General features: G+C 37.2%; 3 protein-coding genes across 3 annotated transcripts; 2 read left to right on the top strand and 1 right to left on the bottom strand.

Annotated features, from left to right (window-relative positions):
* The first annotated feature begins 976 nt into the window (after positions 1-976).
* On the top strand, positions 977-5459 carry LOC128725237 (uncharacterized). The gene is made up of 7 exons (XM_053818962.1): positions 977-1016; positions 1135-1323; positions 1406-1613; positions 1689-1957; positions 2521-2574; positions 3962-4452; positions 5174-5459. Exons 2-7 carry the CDS (start codon positions 1191-1193, stop codon positions 5285-5287), a joined length of 1269 nt encoding a protein of 422 aa, XP_053674937.1. The 5' UTR covers positions 977-1016; positions 1135-1190; the 3' UTR covers positions 5288-5459.
* Positions 5460-9052: 3593 nt separating this feature from the next.
* Positions 9053-12258, bottom strand: LOC128724208 (GTPase-GDP dissociation stimulator vimar). Its single transcript, XM_053817974.1, is given in 5 exon segments — positions 9053-9756; positions 9831-10043; positions 10116-10289; positions 10353-11285; positions 12246-12258. Coding segments are annotated over 5 exon segments (1878 nt in total). The 3' UTR covers positions 9053-9211.
* Positions 12259-14050: 1792 nt separating this feature from the next.
* On the top strand, positions 14051-14769 carry LOC128726158 (uncharacterized). The gene is made up of 2 exons (XM_053819949.1): positions 14051-14160; positions 14222-14769. The coding sequence occupies exons 1-2, from the start codon at positions 14073-14075 to the stop codon at positions 14767-14769; spliced, it is 636 nt and encodes a 211-aa protein (XP_053675924.1). The 5' UTR covers positions 14051-14072.
* Positions 14770-15200: the final 431 nt, after the last annotated feature.

The raw sequence follows: 15200 nt of genomic DNA on the forward strand, positions 1-15200 counted from the left end.
ATTCACGAAGTCGCTGAATAACCAGGCACACACTTTCGTAACACTAATGCTGTTGCAAAAACAGTGGCCCTTGAAACACTCACAATCGCTTCCAACTCAGCACACGCGAGCCCAATTTTCGTAATCATTTAACTCTATCAACGCAAGAGCACACACTTCACAAGTGCGACTGCACTGCAGCCTCTCTTAGCATTTATCATGCATAAAAGGGGTCCTTTTTTAAACGACAATATCAATATTATCCAAAACTAAAATATTGCTTACGTCGTGTTAGCTAACGTGGCGAGTAACTTCAAAGAAAACTATACGCACTCAACCTTAATCAAAGGAAAATTTGATCAACACCTCGAGGAACGAGAAAAAGATACGGAATTGACTCAAAATTGCAATTTTTGACAGCTTACGTGGCCGTTGCTTGAAAGCTGTCAAAATTGTCAGAATTTGTCGGAACACTTACTGCAGTTCTTGTCGGAATTGTTCATCAACATGCTCTCAGATAGCATGCTTCTGATAAAATAAATGTTACTAAGCTTCTTCTTTTAAAGACAACAAATAATCGATTCATTTACATCATTTGTTTTCATTAAAAAACAACTCATACACACCCCAATGTGAGAAGTTGATGTTTAACGACAAAATTGTATATATCACCTATAAAATTATTGGGGAAAATGGAACATTTCACCCAATCACGTGTATGGCTCTCATTAACGCAAATTGATTTATGAATTTACATTTTTGAAACAATAATAGAATAGCAATTTTAACACCAAAGCTTCACAATTCTGATGATGTATTGATTTGTTTCTGTGGTCAGAACCTTTTACAAAATAAAAATTGCACATTTCCAATCAAAATGTTTAACGGATATTCTATTGGGACTTGAAATTTCTCCGACTTTTCAGGTATGACATACATGATGTCAAAGAGCGTGTATTTTAGAGCTTGTATGTAAGCAAAAAACTGGTAATTTTATATTTGTCTTTTCTGCTGTTTAGTACGTAAGAAAACAGAGGGTATTTGGAAATTTATTGAAGTGCATTTGTGATTAAAACATAGATAGTTCTTCGTCACGTAAGAATAGAAATAAGAACGTAATATACGTTTGTTGTTTTTTTTTTTTCAATTTGGTAGAAAATCAGCAATAGGTCTGTGGCTCGTTGACTGTGTGTTTTGGAATTGCTTACAACATGAGTGCGAAAAAGTACCTTAAAATGCCTGCTCAGCAGCCTACACAGCCTGCAGCAAAAACAGAGAAAGAAGAACAATTATGGAATGCCTTGAAACGGCACATAATGCGTGAACGAGAGCGGAAAAAACAAGGTTCAAACAAGAACAAATTCTTCTGAAGATGTGTGCATCAAATGTTTATATTTTAAATTTTTTGTTACTATCGCTTACGTAGAGCTGGAGGCAGAGGTAGAAGAAGAGCGTCTGCGTAGAGAACGAGAAGAGAGGGAAAAACAAGATGTAATGACGCTTGGGGAAACAAAAGAACAAATTCAGATGCTTGAAAAAAATTTAGATGAATTGCGGAACGAGAAGCAGCAACTATTTCTGCAGCTAAAAAAGGTGTTGAACGAGGACGACAATCGAAAACGGCAAATGAAAGAGTAAGTTTTGTATGAGCGTGCAAAAGACAGGTTTCTAGAGATTCATTTGGTTCATCATTATGGTTGCATTTTTAGAGAGATGTTTGCGATACAAAGTATTCCTCAGCAAATATTCTTACCCCAGCGGCCCATGCCCCCGCACCAGCAGCATATGATGCACAAAGTGAGTCCATCAGAAGTTCTGCTTTCGTCGGAACGTATATTCAACGACGCTTACCCCAACTTGCAGGGCAACCCGCAGGTGAATGCGGCAAAACGCACCCACAGCCCTTCATCATCACAGCACATTCAGGGCTACTATAAGCAGCCCAACCCCAACAATCAGCCTTACCCTCCTCCGCAGAGTAAGTACATACACGTCTCATACCGATATTGATGTCTCGCAATAGAGTTGGCAGCTCCTGGAAAAGTACGATAAAGTGTAGCAACTTGGAGATCTTGCATTTCAAATCAAACTAAAAGCCCATGTGCTTGATTTTGGTGATTTGCAGATTCTCTTCCGAATATATCTGTTTCCATACTTTAACCATGATTTTCGTTTCTAGCTCTCAATTCTTCAGTTCAGAAGTCAATCTTCTGTTCAAAAGGCATCCCTCATACCAGGATGGTTAGCTGCAAATTGTTTTTCTCACTTTTTCCACCATAGGATGCATATATTTACAATCTCGTCCGTTTTACTATCTTTTTTTATATCTGCTCCAACCAAATCCAAGAATGACCACCGCTTCAAGATGCTTATCAGGCGTCTTGACAAATTGTGTTATGAAATTCATTTCTTGTTCTCAAATCTTTTTTTCCTTTCTTATCTGTTTCTCGTCGTTCTGGCCTTCTTTATCCGTATGATTTGTCACATCTTTACGAATACGTTTCCGATTGATGTTTCACACGATAACTTTTTGAATAACAGAGATCGAGGAAGGTAGACGGGGCGGCGAAGTGGCCCGTGCCGTTTTGTGGAACAGTGAGTTGAATTCAATTTATAAAATATTTTTCTTCATTTTATTGTTTATGATTTCATTCTAATCTTTACCCGATACCATAATCCACGGGCTATAGGATGCCCTTGCCCCAAAATAATTGCTTGTATGTAAAAGGTTACAATCAGTCATTTGGTTTTAAGCAATTTTTGAAAAATAAAAGTACAACCCTGTCATGTTAAGAGCAATTCTTTCGGAGGCATAGTGGAACTGTAATGATGGTGTATACAACGATTAGTTGGATGTTATATAATTACGATCTTCATCCTAATGAATAAATAATCTTTAGTGTGTGCGCCGATTAATATTTAGTCATTTGCTTTCATTTCGTTTCATACAACTAACGCATTAATGCTTCAACCCACTCGCACCCATGAAATGCATACGTTTTTTTACATACCCGCTTGAAATATCTTCATCACCCTGGTGTTACACCCGCTTTGGTAACGTTTTGTGATATGATTTTGCACGAGTACGTCCAACCGCAGGTCTAGCAAATCTGTTTGATTTATTATTTGTTTAACATCTTTCGATCATTAGGTGCTTTAACAAAGAATATGAACCCATATTGTTAGGACAGATTCATGTGATTTTTATCATCATATTTCGATTGTTCTCATTTTATGTTTATTAAGCAGGAGGAATGTGTATATGAATTTTATTTTCACCGAATTTGATTTTTTTTGTAGCCGAATTTGATCGGCGAATTCTTTAATTCATAGTGCACTGGCACCACATGCTGGGTTCAATAAAATATTAATAGGATTTTCAAAAACTATCGTATTCGGATAAATGTTATATACTCAAAGCCAAAAATCAAAATGAAATAATGTCGAACGAATTTATCTAAAGGTATCCTTCATTACCATTTGAATAAACAATTTTATGTTGATTTGTTACAAGTAGAACATGGTTTTATGGTATATCTTGAATTAGATTTTCTAATAGTGTGTGGGTGTGCCTGTGTGTGAGTTTATTTATCGATTTAGTAGATATGGGATTTGCGAAAAATGTGGGTTTAATCGTTCGTGGTAGTATAAAAGAGAAATAATTGCGAAGCAAAAATCAGCCTGCACCTAATTCCTTCAAGACGGAACTGCACTATGTAGGAGTTGCTTAGATTAGCATACACAACAAAACCACTCATGCTGACAGTGAAAATGATGGTGTGTTCCTCTTTCATTTAAAACGATTTAACCAAACTAATATTACAATAACAAATTACTCGCCTTTGTAAAATTAACGATAATGGTTGCGATATTGATAATGTTTGTTTGGGTGTGTATGTGTGCCAAAATGCAAATGCGATAATTCACACGGAAGTCCCTGTCGTGATTTGAGAAATATTATTTTTCACTTTCTCCATTGCAGAATCGCAGTATTGCCCACCAGTTGGGTTCTATCCAGGAACACCGCCAACAAACCCGCAAGATGGGCGTCAGCAACAACCGCAAATTTTGTATCCGTACCAGAGTAATCTGACGATACCCATGCGCCAATACGTAGACATTCAAACTCAACCAGGACCTGCGACTCAGCCGAAACCGGAACAATTAGTGGTTGGCGGAAAAGTTGGTCCGTTGCCACCAACCCAGTCAAATATGTTCCACATAAGTCTGGACCAGAATGCGGCTGCAATGCATAATCAGCCCCCGCCTCAGATGAAAACGATCACAATCGAAAAGATACCGTATCACATCGAGCTTGCGAAGCATGACGATCGCAAGGATCTGAGGCAAATGCAAGGTCCACCACCGACCCAACCCGGTGTTGTGACTTCGCATCTACCAGATGGTATCGTTTATGCACCAAGCCTTCGCCCAGGTGCCATTCAAATGCACGCAATTGCTACCAATCAGCAAGTAAGCGCCATTGACTTATCCAAGTATTGCTGAAGCTTTTGGTTATCGCTTTGTATCACTTTTCTCACACACCTCACGATTATCTTTCTGTTCTGTAGTACACTAGATTTTTTCTCTATTCTGTTAACTTTTAACACTAGATATATCTCTGTTACAATGCAAGCAATACTATATCTATCTGCTGAAATCAACCATTGTTGTGATTTTGGTTTGCGCAACACATCTAATATTTCCTATTTTTTGAACTCTTAAAAATGCATGTGGCATACGCAAAGAAATGTCCAACGACGTGTACTGGGCATTACTAAAATACGCAAACGCCTTGCATCTTCTGGTTTAATAAACACGAGGGATGGTGACTAATCTGATCGTGCTTAAATATTTCAATAAATTAACTCCATATACATAATACGATTTCTAATGGCTATGACACCTTTGCAGAAACTTTACAACAAAAAACTGACACAACAACATATACCCTTACGATCTGTTAGGCAATACAATTATACATACGTCCTTGCTTTCTTACATTTATTTTTCTATCAATTGCACAAACATTCTAACCACATCATAATTATAACGAGCCTTAGCGAACCGTTAAATTTAACCTCATCATAATTTCATGACTTAGTTTGTTATCTGTAAAATGTGCTTATTCAGACCATCATGATCGCAAAACAAAAAAAAGCAACGAATAGTTTTTTTCTCTTGCGCCATTTAGTTACCGAAGAGTGGAAGCATAACACAGGGTTATCCATCAGCAAGACCTCCTCCCATCAGCAATCCTCAGCAGCCGCCGCCTTCTCAGATGCATTACAATCGTCACCGTTACTAGCATGCTGTCACTATACAACGGAGATGATGATAAGATTCTTACGCTGAAAAGAAGAAAACTAGTAAAAGCATGCTTGCTATTGTCTAATCTTTAAAGTAATATTTTCATGTCGTTTTCAAGCGACTGGAAAGGCGTGTAAATTCATGGAAAAACGCATTTACATAAGATAAATCTATTACAATAAAAAAGCTATATAGCTAATGCAATCACCATGCTTATTTATGAAGCAAAACAATATTCTGAGAAATTTCCTTCAGCAGGAGTCGTGATATTAATGTGTAAATCTACTAGACGTGTCTGAAGATGTCCTATTTTTATTTCAATTATTAAATGTGTATTAATCCCAGCCTGACTCCTGTGTTACGGCACCTTAACTGTAACGCATTTTAATTACGTTACATTTGTTTGTCAATCAGCGAACTGGATATCCATTGGACGCATACTTTAAATTATTCCAAGGTTACTGTTCTTCTTTTTATTCTTCTTTGCGAAGTGGGATGTAGCCTTTTATATTTGAATTCTCAAAAGAGTCACTTCTAATATATTCAAAGGTTGACTAATTCTTTATAGGCTCGACTATCTAGAGTCATGGCTTACAGTGAAATACACCGGATACAACCGTCCACTTCGAGAAATAGCGATTGTATGCAAGCTTTCTGTTGAAATCTTGCGAATATAATCTTATCAGCAAAGCATAGCTTCATTGCCGCCGATCTAGGCAGATCAGCACTTTCATATGTGCCACCACAGCCTAGCTCATCATGGCTATCTGTACGGGTAAAAGAGTAACGGTTCTCGAAAAGACACCCTGACGTTGTTGCTAATATATTTGTCGATAAATTTCAAAGACAATTTGAAGTAGAAAGTAAAATCCTAGTTCATTCTTTCAAATTTGCCGGTGCAACAATGGGTGGTGTGGGAATTGTGGAATGATATTGGATTTTGTTTAGCGCGTTATGATTATTTTTTTCTATATTATTCGATGGTACGTACGTATGTATTTTTTCAGTGCTTCAATGGTATGGCTCTTTCTCGTTTGATTCATTACCAAAGTTCGTTTGATTCATTATTACTCTTCATTACCAAAGTAGAAAAACGTGATTTTTTGGGTTTTTTATTTGGTTATAGCCCAAAAAAATGTATTTGTATTAAAATTATAATTTATGTTTTTATTTATATTAAAAAGTAGACTAACTCATGTTTTTAATGATATACAATTTATTTATTTTATACCTCAAAATACTACTAAAATAGTCAGTTGAATTGTGGGTACTGAATTGGTGAAAATTGAGCTTTTTGGCAAGATTTTTTGACTTTGGAGCTTTGTATCTTCAAAGTTATAAATGCTAGAAGTCTGAAATTTCGGAATTTTCTTAGTCAACTATCTGACTTTCAATCGGTAATATCAAATTTAGCGTAAGCGAATAAAAAATGGGTCTTATGACCGCCCTTGCCCCTACGTGGCGTGGCGTTTAAAACTTAAATTTAGAGACAAACCTATTATATACAAAAAATCACACATCACTACTCATTTCACATTATTTTTAAAAATTTATTATCAAGCAGAAATTTTCAAAACAAAAAATTACTACAAATAGGAAAGTGCTATGAAATGTGTAACAATGCACACGAACTAAACAATGTTTTTCAACATTTTTGCTCACTAGTCAATTTGTTTCATTCGTTTCGGGGTTTGTGTTTATGTTTTTGATTATAGTTTTAACATTCGTATTGGTTGCACTATTGTTTCTTTTCTATTCTATTAAAGGTGCTGTACTGGTGTACTTAATTTTATTCAATTGTCTTTCAAATTGATTAAAATTAAGCACTCTGTTAAGGGGTTAAGCACTATGCGGCAATATCTTCTCCTTTCTACAGTTACATAACAAGTTTTCTTGGTATCTTTCATTTTTTCATTTAGTCGTGGCCATAAAGATATCCGATTAAAGCCGCTATTTGCTTTCATATGTAACCGTGCCATGAATTTATTTATTTTAAATATCAGTGTTTTGTAAAATGGTCAACAGATGTGTTTCTTGTATTCTTGTATGTTTTAAATTTATCCGTTTTATATTTCCCTTTGCAATTTAAACGCAAAGAAGCATCGAAAGAAATATTAAGCGTATATTTTTGTTACTCTGTTTCGCATCGCTTATTTCATATTCGGTATAAAATGCGTGATTGTGTGTAAAGAATGGTTGAACAATAGAACTATTTAATTTGTTTCGTTTTGCACCAATATATTGAAGTTTTTTATATGATCTTTTGTTCAAAGCTAAACTTTGAGAGCGTAGTGTATCTACAGCATTTTAATTTCATTCAAACTATTGTTTGTCTTTCGATATTTTAGCATTAATTGTTGATTTTGCTGCATCAAATTAGAGTTAAGTGTTAAATTTTTTCTTCTCTATTCAAGCTTGCAGTGCAGTACTACACATGTCAAATCATGCAGACTGCCTAAATACAGTCCTAAATCAGACTGAGATGACTAAATGCAGCGAAATACTGTACAGATTGTTTGATAAAAGATTTATCTTAAATAGACGCTAATTCCTCTGCTATCTTTAACGGATTAACTCAAGCTTTTGCAATAATATGTCGTGATTAGTAACGCTACTGCAAAGTTAAATATTTTGGCTTCAAGGGCAGTATAAAGCAAAAAACAATTCGGATTTGCGCTTCATGTTAAACTGTTAAGTCTATTCCATATCATATAATATATAATGTTTTCGAAATGCAAACACGTTATGTCCTTACAGTAAATAGATGCTGTAATTCTCTCTATTATGAATACTATTTTATACGCTTCAACATACTCTAAAAGTGAAGTAGAGATGCAAAATGTTTCTTAATACTCACTTCAGAGTAAATATAATAACTGTATTCGAGGTAATTACTATTCTAAATATGATCTCTTATACACTATTCAAAAACGACCTCGCCAATTTTCACGCCTAAATGGTTACAAAAATTAAACTGATGAACAGCAAAAATATGTTGCCTATGGATTTTTTTTCAATACTGCAGTATTTTGTTTCATGCGAAAGAAAAACATACATCTGGGTTCTATTTCGATGTGCGCTGTTGGTTTTAATTCCTGTTCCCTTACTACATCCACTCATCAATGTATTATATTGTTTAGATGCGATACTACTGAAGCCTACCGTTATAAATTAATCAAACAAAACGTTTGTTCCTCAATCGTGTCTATTACAATTCATATTTTTGTCACAAACTATCGTTTCTTATCCTATTATGCCTCCATTTTCATGAAGATTCGAACTTACCTCGTAAATTGCTCTTGAATGTAGTTTTCCTCATATTGCTCAAAACAACACATTCCTTTCACTGTATGTGCCTGCGATGAAAATGTTACAATGTCTCTTAAAAAGCATACCACAGAGATTTGCTATCCAAAATCTTTCCATTCTGAACTATTGATTCTATAATGTGTATTTTGGCAATATTGATGTATCTTTTTTCTGCAATGCAGCAGGGACGTCGGCAAACTATTTTCCATATCAAATGCTATTTTGTTATTAAGCATTTTGTCGTCACGCCGGAAAAAATAAAATAGGAAAATAAATGTCTCAAGCAAAGCTTCTGGTATATTCCCTCACGTCCAGATTGTCGCAAACTTTATCGTAAGTATTGAAGATTTCGCTTTTCCTTTATTTAACCTATTCTCGTATAAACCTACCCTAGAACCATTTATACTTATGCACGCTTCGTAAGTAAAACCCTATTGCTTAAATGTTTGACTCAAATACATACTGGTCCTTTGTGTGACTATCGTTTGAAACGAAGCCTACTTCACTGGTTAAGTGTTTGTGCGTATGATCGAACACTTTAAACTGAGAAAAGGCTAAATACTAAAAGGAAAATTCACAAACTGGTAAAGACGGGAATCAAGCGTAAACTAGTTCATAGTGTACAATATTCCACCAGACTAGGGATGGTTTTTAACAGTTCATCAATATTGTGCTCCCGCAAGTGCGCCACCAGCCCGTCGCTCGAATTGTGCAGCTGTTTTACGAACGTTTGTAAGTTCTCTACAAGCTCCTACGTCATTGATTCTCCATTGAGGGTGATTTGTTCAGCAAGTTTCGCAGCGACGTTCGCTTGTATCAGCAAATCGTCCAACGTTTTGCTTTCTGTCGCGCTTTTGCTGTGGAAGATTGTCGTCAGCACGCTTAGCGCAATCAGTGCTTCGGTTTGCATCACCAAATGCGTCGACGCGATCATTCCGACCATGCTAGCGACTGCCCCCTCAATCGCGACAAACTTCCGTAATCCGGTGTCGTCCGGAACCGGTTGTTCGCTGTCCTTTCGATGGTACGCATTCTTGATGAGCCACGCCATCAACCGCAAGGACTCTCCGAGTACGCCGGTAAATTCTGAAGTTTGACTCCAGTGCACCAACTGCTTAACTAGTTTTTCGTTTTGCAACAGCTCGGATGCCAATTTTTCTGCAAACAAATCCAACAGTTTATAGTTAACCAAAGCGAGCAGCAGATAGACTACACATCGAGAGTTCAGATACCTTGTCCGTCAACGGTCATTCGCAACGTGCCGAGAAGCTTGAAAACGACAGGCGCTTGGTGTATTTCCAGCATCGGTAGTATAATATCCACCAAACCAGCCTCAATGACGGCGGCCTTGTTTGGTTTAGGTATTACTAAATTTTTCAGCGTACTCAGCAGCGCGTGTTGAAGTGTCATCTGATGGTGTGTTTCATTGTTTTTGGCTAAGACAGCTGAAACAAAGCCAACACATATGTATGGAAGATGTTTTCGGCCAAGCGCCTAGGAAATATTATCGTACTTACATAGTAGCTTGTGCATAATTTTCTTCTCAACCATATGAATGCAATGACTGTCGGTGCGGGCAAAGTTGCCTAGGGCAAGTACTCCGGTGGTAAGCAGCTCCACATCGTTCGAATCCAGCCAATCTTCCATGCACTTCAGCAGCGGTGTCGTGTACAGGTAATGCATCGATTTATCTGCGGAACAAAATACGTTATTTTAAGTGCTCAACCTCACAACCAATTTCAAACGCGGCCTACCTCCGGTAAGAATGAGAACGATTAAATCGCACGCCAGCTTCATAAGTACACGCGCTTCGTCGGTATTAGCGAACGTTTTGTACTTCTCCAATAGTTGGTAAATGGTTTCGCAAAGACCCTCTTCAGCCAGCAGCAGCTTGACATCGTCACTCTGTGCCTCGTAGTGTAGCAGAGCGAGGCACGACTCAGCGATATCGGGATTCGTGCATTTGGCCAGGATCTTGGCAATTGTTTTGTTTAGCGAAGGCGAAAAATACAGGTCGCTTATCTGCTCGGTGAGAATACTTAACGGCGGCAGTATACTGAGTAACAGCTCCTCGTGCTGGTCCACATTCACCAGGCATCGGGTCAATATTTTTTCCAACTTATCGGTCAGCTTCAGCTCGACAGCCCGTTCAGCAATATCGTCACTGCCGAGGAGGTAGTTCGAAATAAGACCACATCTAACGCGGACAAACTGATCTTGATCCTCGTCGTCGGTGTCAACGTCATAATCGAGCAGCGCAAAGATACGCTCGTCCGCGCCCAGTTCCTTAATAATGCTCCGGGCATCATCGTTCGCATAGCAAATATTGCCAAGTGCTCGGCACAGCTGAGTGGCGAGCTCGAGGGATGTGTCCGCAGTATTATTATCCTTTTCAGTCGCTGCCGGAACCCGGAGTAACGCCGTTAGTCGCCGTATGACGTCTTCTTTGGAAAACTTTGTTCGTTGATTATCGGTTTTCGCGACTTCGGCAATGCATCGCGCCACCTGCACGTGCACCTTGACATCGTCTAACTGCAGCAAGTCAAGTAAATCGTTTTTAATGTCATATTTATCACAGAGATTTGTTTCTGCATCTGAAATCTGCTTCAGCAATGGCAGGGCACGATCCGAGCTTTTCTCTAGCGTCGCGTTCTTCAAACCGGCGATGATTTCATCCATGTCAGTGGCTATGAAGAGGAAATGATTTGGAATTCTGTTTTTAGTCAGTTGTACCGAACACCGTGCACTGCGTGTCGAAACTGAACATTAGGACCATTAAGCTAAAGCAACCGATCGACATCTTCCAAATCCCCTCCAGACGTATATAAATATTCAACTATCGTTTACGATGCCAGAAGGGGTTTGGCACCGAAATTACTAAACAACCAAACCTGGTTAGGGAAACGAAGCTAGCGGGGGTTGGTTTATTTAGAAATCATTCAATCGCGGGTGAAGTAACTTCTCTTAGTTCACATTCTCCTAACGGCAGCCACCCACAAACATAAACATCGCCCGACACCAGGTTCACAAGCGGCGCGTTTATAGATGTCCTATCAGAGCAATAAATTGGCTACGCATTGAAATACGTTACTTCTATTCTAAAAACTCTACAGTGCGTAAATAAAGCTCACAAAATAATATAAGCGTGTAAAGATAGCGTGAGAAATTGTTAACGCATCTACACTATTTATCGATCGAGCGAGTTTAGTTCGCAGACTCCTGTGTTGGCGTACCTTCCATCCTATCGATCGAAATTGCCTGCGGACTTAGAAGACGTTAACTTTATAAAACCAGGATTTCAACGCATTTAAAAGCTACAGACTGTAGACTTCGGTACTACCGTTTGTTTATCCACAATTTCGGATGCTCGACAATTCTTGATCCGCTCGATTGGGAAACAATAAAAGTACTTCTTGTTTTTCTTCTTCGCAAACTGAAAGGTTGGTTACGGTATGATGCGGGGTTTCAACACAACCGGACTCGCTATAACACTAAACGGTATCCAATTATTGTTGTTACACTTTTCGTGACTTCAAAATATTCATCACGAGCGCAGAATCAAAAGTTGTTATGATTTCAAAATAAATTTGTTTCCTATTTGTAGAACAGCATTAAGTTAAATTCTTTTAAATGATATGTATACAAACCTTGGTAAGCCATCTCGGCTGACAATTATCTAAGATAACAAATAAACAAACCGATGCCTTCAATATGGCAGTTTCGTGCATAGAACAGAAGTTTCGGTTTATTTATTAGCATAATTGTGTTGGTAAATTTCAAATACAATAACTAAATTTAATGAAATTATTTAGTTAAAGAAAGAAAGTGAGGCGTCTAACATAGATACATTTCTCGAACAATTTTGCCTACCACTCAATCAACACATTTGAACTCATATCTGTTTGCCTTTCTTTGTCAATTTTTGGCCATTTGAAACATGAAAAGATAAAAAATTAATAAATAAAACTTTAGAAGTGATTAAGTGATCTTTTCTTAACTAAAATGAAAATTCAATGAGAGCATTTAGCTATTTGAAGCTTTTCCAATGGGGATCGAAAAGGGGCCCCCTTTCGTAACATTCGTAAATTACCCCTAAATGCTCTCTTAAACTACGTCGACCCGAATTAAATCGAGAACCTCAGCTAGTTGAAAATAATTATTGAAGTTGAAAGATTTTAATATTGTTTGCAAGTGTAATTATACTTGTACAAATGATGATATCTGTTAATAAACATAACTTTGATTTACAAATTGATAACATTTTTCCTTCGAAATGGTCCGATGGGTATGAAAGATATAGATTTTGTTGTTAATAAAACGGTTTATAGAGCTTGTGAAACAGTGTAGGTGATAGAAATTAGGATTGGAACAATTTGTGCAGCAATAGTTATTTCTATTTTTTAATGTACATAAGAAACTTATTTAGCTCAAGTCGAAAAGTCAAGAGTAAAAAAATATCAATAAAAGTAAAACCCGCTTTTGCTTTAATGATACATCAAAATTCGAACTATCATCGTCCATACAAATTCTATACAATGCCGCTAACCGATTGCCCCACGAAGGCGTTTTTCTTCCGCCAACAATTGTACTTATTTCAATGCCGAAGTACATTATTCTAAACTAGAAACTTCCAAACAATAACTCACCATTGTACAAAACTTGTCATTCCTATTGTGCTAAGGTTAAGATATTATGTAAACCAGAATCAATGTAATCTTCACATTAATATGAACAAATCAATTTTAAAATATAGATACTAATACTACTACTACTATAATGCCAACAGCATTACAACTTTGCCCAATAATTTTCCTATATCGATCTTGGTAACTGGCTGACTGGCTTAGCATTTTCTTAACTTCGCGTTTCAGAGTAAAACTCGGAGCCTTAAGGACTGCTTTGATGATCAATGTAGCGAATTCAAAGTACTTGCTTGCTGGGGAGATTCTGTCCGTGATAATGCCAGGCAGGGAAGTAGTACACCGTTGTCGAAGACGGAAAAGACCAAATATCCACCATTTATAAATTATTTATTACCATTTTAATTTATTATGCAATACAATTAATTATACTACACTACATTATGATACGACAATAATGTTTTTCCTAGCGATGCTAAACACAAAATGTTGGAGGGCACTAAATAATAGTTTCAGTAGAATGCCCAACAAATTGCGAGGTTTTGTATTTAACGGTACTACATGCTGCTACAAAGTTATTTTCCTTTCGCCTTAAAGTTGGATGAAATTATGTTGCGAGAATAAACCGGTACATTTTAAATTTTCATCATAGCATCAACTGTCAACATTGCTTGTTGGGTTATGTTTTTCATTGGTTTTTCGTTTATACTTCATCGCGGAAAAATGGCAGTATGTTTGGCCAAAGTAGTGGTAGCAGAATTGCGCCGAAATACATGTCGGATTGGCAATTCCAGTGTTTCAAGAAACTTAATAACCAACACGTTTTTGGAAACCATGGCGGATGTACAAAGGAAAAGGGGTGCATTTATCGTTTTAGAAGGATGTGACCGGACAGGCAAAACGTCTCAATGTAAACAGCTAGGTAAGCATTGCATGGATATGATTGCAATTATAAGTTATCAGCTAATTTGTGTGCATTTCAGTTGAGACACTTAACCAAGCAGGTGTCCAAGCCAAATATATGAATTTTCCGGATAGATCTACCCGTAGTGGAGAGCTGATAAACGCGTATTTAACAAAAAAAGGTGACTTCACAGACGAGGGGATTCATTTACTTTTTACGTTGAATCGTTGGGAACGTACCAAAGAAATGGAAGAGCTACTACGATGTGGGGTTAACTTAATCGTAGATAGGTATTCATTTTCAGGAGTAGCTTTCACCAGCGCGAAAGGTCTGGATATAGAATGGTGCAAAGCACCTGAGTCGGGCCTTCTAAAGCCAGACTTGGTTCTCTTGCTTACATTGTCACCAGAAGCATTATCAAAGCGAGGGGGTTTTGGTGATGAACGTTACGAAGTGCCAGAGTTCCAGAAAAAAGTAATTGAAAAATATTTAATGCTGAAAGACGATCGGTATTGGAAAGTAATTGACGCGGACAAAAATTTTGATGATCTTGCATCTGATCTGTGCAAAGAAGTGTTATTAACGATCGATAAATCGGGAAACAACCCTATAGAAAAGTTGTGGTAAGCTGATGAATTCATGTTAATTGCAATTTATACATTTTACTTGTCCTGAAAATTGCCAGAACGAATGTAGGGTATTTTTAAAAAGCATTTCCATATTTTCGCTTTCTCGGAAATAAACATCAAAGATAAAAATAGTGTTTTCTGTAAATTACGTTCGTCGTTGTCACTAGGTGCATTATTTATTTTGTAAGGTTCTCTCTTCCGGTTACGGTGATCTAGACTGAAAATACCAAAAGCATTTTTAAAGACATTTAATGTACCGCTACAAAACATTTTCAAAGATATTGTCTTTTTCTCGATAACTGAGTGATGAGCCATGTGCCTGTGTCTGCCGGAAAACAGCGTTAATGATACAATTCGGTATTGATCTATAGGAGACAGTGTATGAACTGAGTAAGGATTGAGACAGTGTCAATTTATACTCTGGTTAAA

The sequence above is a fragment of the Anopheles nili genome, chromosome 3, assembly GCF_943737925.1.
Source record: "Anopheles nili chromosome 3, idAnoNiliSN_F5_01, whole genome shotgun sequence".
Classification (NCBI taxonomy): Eukaryota; Metazoa; Arthropoda; class Insecta; order Diptera; family Culicidae; genus Anopheles; species Anopheles nili.

Bases quoted from the DNA above. Each gene is read 5' to 3' on its own strand.
- LOC128725237 (XM_053818962.1), top strand. From the start codon at position 1,191: ATGAGTGCGAAAAAGTACCTTAAAATGCCTGCTCAGCAGCCTACACAG. The intron at 1,324-1,405 runs GTTCAAACAAGA...TCGCTTACGTAG, and splicing joins ACGAGAGCGGAAAAAACAAG to AGCTGGAGGCAGAGGTAGAA. The intron at 2,575-3,961 runs GTGAGTTGAATT...TCTCCATTGCAG, and splicing joins CCGTGCCGTTTTGTGGAACA to AATCGCAGTATTGCCCACCA.
- LOC128726158 (XM_053819949.1), top strand. From the start codon at position 14,073: ATGGCGGATGTACAAAGGAAAAGGGGTGCATTTATCGTTTTAGAAGGA. The intron at 14,161-14,221 runs GTAAGCATTGCA...TGTGCATTTCAG, and splicing joins GTCTCAATGTAAACAGCTAG to TTGAGACACTTAACCAAGCA.